The 1,926-nt window shown below is 46.7% G+C and overlaps 1 protein-coding gene across 1 annotated transcript; it reads left to right on the top strand.

The window, feature by feature from the left end:
* Positions 1-612: 612 nt before the first annotated feature.
* On the top strand, positions 613-1,388 carry LOC148097849 (uncharacterized). The gene has a single exon (XM_087830555.1). It carries the CDS (start codon positions 754-756, stop codon positions 1,360-1,362), a length of 609 nt encoding a protein of 202 aa, XP_087686681.1. The 5' UTR covers positions 613-753; the 3' UTR covers positions 1,363-1,388.
* Positions 1,389-1,926: the final 538 nt, after the last annotated feature.

Below are 1,926 nucleotides of genomic sequence, written 5' to 3'. Positions count from 1 at the left end.
TATTTTCATTCCTGAGTAAAGCAGCTGTGGTTGTTTATTTTAAAAAATCCTTTTGACTTCAATCAGTTGCAGTAAGTATTTAATAAAAGGCCAGAAATCTTTTTATTCTTGTTATCAACTAGTAAAAGGTTGATTTCAAATGTCACCCTTTTGCAGATTCAACAACCAATTTAGTATTTCAGTCCTGCTGGAGCGTAAAGATGCTACGAGGGTGAAGTAAGCAGATTTAACTGGCAAAGAGGAAGAAACTCTAAAACTTTCAGAAAGATGAGAGAAGCTTATCAGACTGTATCTGAAGATTATTAACAAACACAAAAAGATGACACTGACAACACACAGTTCCATGTGCAAATTTTCTTTAATTGAAAAGATTTTGTAACATTATAAAACGAAAAAGTTGCAGTTCTTCAATTGGTCACCGTGCCATCACTGGTAGTGAGCTGTTGTTATGGTCCATGCTGGTTGGTTGGTCGGTTGGTTCAGATCAGCTGTTTTCAATCAGAGTCATCAGTCAGCTGAATTTAATCTTCGTTGTGGGTAAATTGGGTCCCAAATGTTTCACCTGGATTTTCTACTCCTGTTTCTGACTCCTGTTTTCTCGTTTGGCTCTCAGCGGAGGCGGTCGCACTTTTCTCCTCTCCTCCTTACCCTTATCTTCCCTGCTTAGCCTCTCTGTCCTTGTCTGTCTCATGTGCATTACTTTTTCCCTGGAACAGTCTCTCACTGTCGTTCTCTAAAACCTAAAAGAGAATTATGGATTTGATCAACTGGTCTCTGAATGCTATTGACACCCTCTTCTCAACGAGAAGTCTGGGCTCGGGAGAGCCCGAGTGCCCCGGAGGGACTTTCCCTGCCGGTTACACGATGGACGGGTGGCAGAAATGGAGGCTCGTGTGCCTGGCGGGACTGTCGATCGAGGACGCTGAAGATATTTACCTATTCGGAACCATGATAACGGGGTTCTTGCTGATCGGAGCTGGCATGGCCCTGACTTATCGGAGAAATAAGAGAGCGGAACCGGCTGTTCAAACCCCCCCAAAGCTGTCCGCTGGAATCGAAGCGACGGGACGAGTCGCGACCTCTCACAACGAACGCAGCATGGTTAACATCTTGGAGACGCTTACGGCTGATGTGAAGGCTCAAAACAACACCATTGAGCGTATGGTGGGATACATCAGAGAGGGCCCTGCTCAAAATGACAACCTTGAGCGAAAGCTGGATCACATCACAGAACGGATCACTGCAGTTGTGAGGTCTCAGAATCAAAAGAATGACAACACCACGGATCAGAAGTTTGATACCATCATGGGGAGGCTCGCGGCTCTCCAACGGGAGATCGAGAGACCAGCATCAGAGTGTTAAAGATCAGCTTTGAAAATTCTCAATAAATCAACAAATTTGGGATCAAAATGCAGACACCACCACGGCGCCAGCTGCACAGGCCCAAGGCTGAAGCCAAACACTCCCTGATAACGACTGTGTGATGACTATTCTTCCCATCCCATGCAAGGCCACCTGGATTGGCTGGAGGACTGTTTACTTAGCCTGATAGGGCGAAGGACACTGTCTCAGCTGAACTATGGACACGCACACACACACACTTACACTGATAAGCACTCACTCATCTCCCCTTCCCTTTCCAACGCCTTCGATGCTTGTTACCTCCTGGGAACACGAGGCGGGTCTGGGCCCGCGCTGGCGAGTCGGCGCAGTGGCAGGATGGCTGCTGTGTTGCCTGGGATTACTCCTCATCCCCTACCCAACCCTGTGGCTTGTTATGTCTTCATAATGTTGTGCTGTGAACATTCATGTGCTTTTTTTGTGCAGAGGAGTTTTTTTGTTTCCTGTTCTCGTGCTGTCCTACCATGGAAGCACAGCATGAGTAGGGGTCTCTTTTTTTCCTCTTGTACCTTCCCATTGTGTGTA

This window comes from Neolamprologus brichardi, chromosome 17, assembly GCF_056152115.1.
Source record: "Neolamprologus brichardi isolate AB-2024 chromosome 17, ASM5615211v1, whole genome shotgun sequence".
Taxonomy (NCBI): Eukaryota; Metazoa; Chordata; class Actinopteri; order Cichliformes; family Cichlidae; genus Neolamprologus; species Neolamprologus brichardi.
The sequence above is the reverse complement of the archived record's forward strand: the minus strand, read 5'-3'. Positions and strand labels throughout refer to the sequence as shown.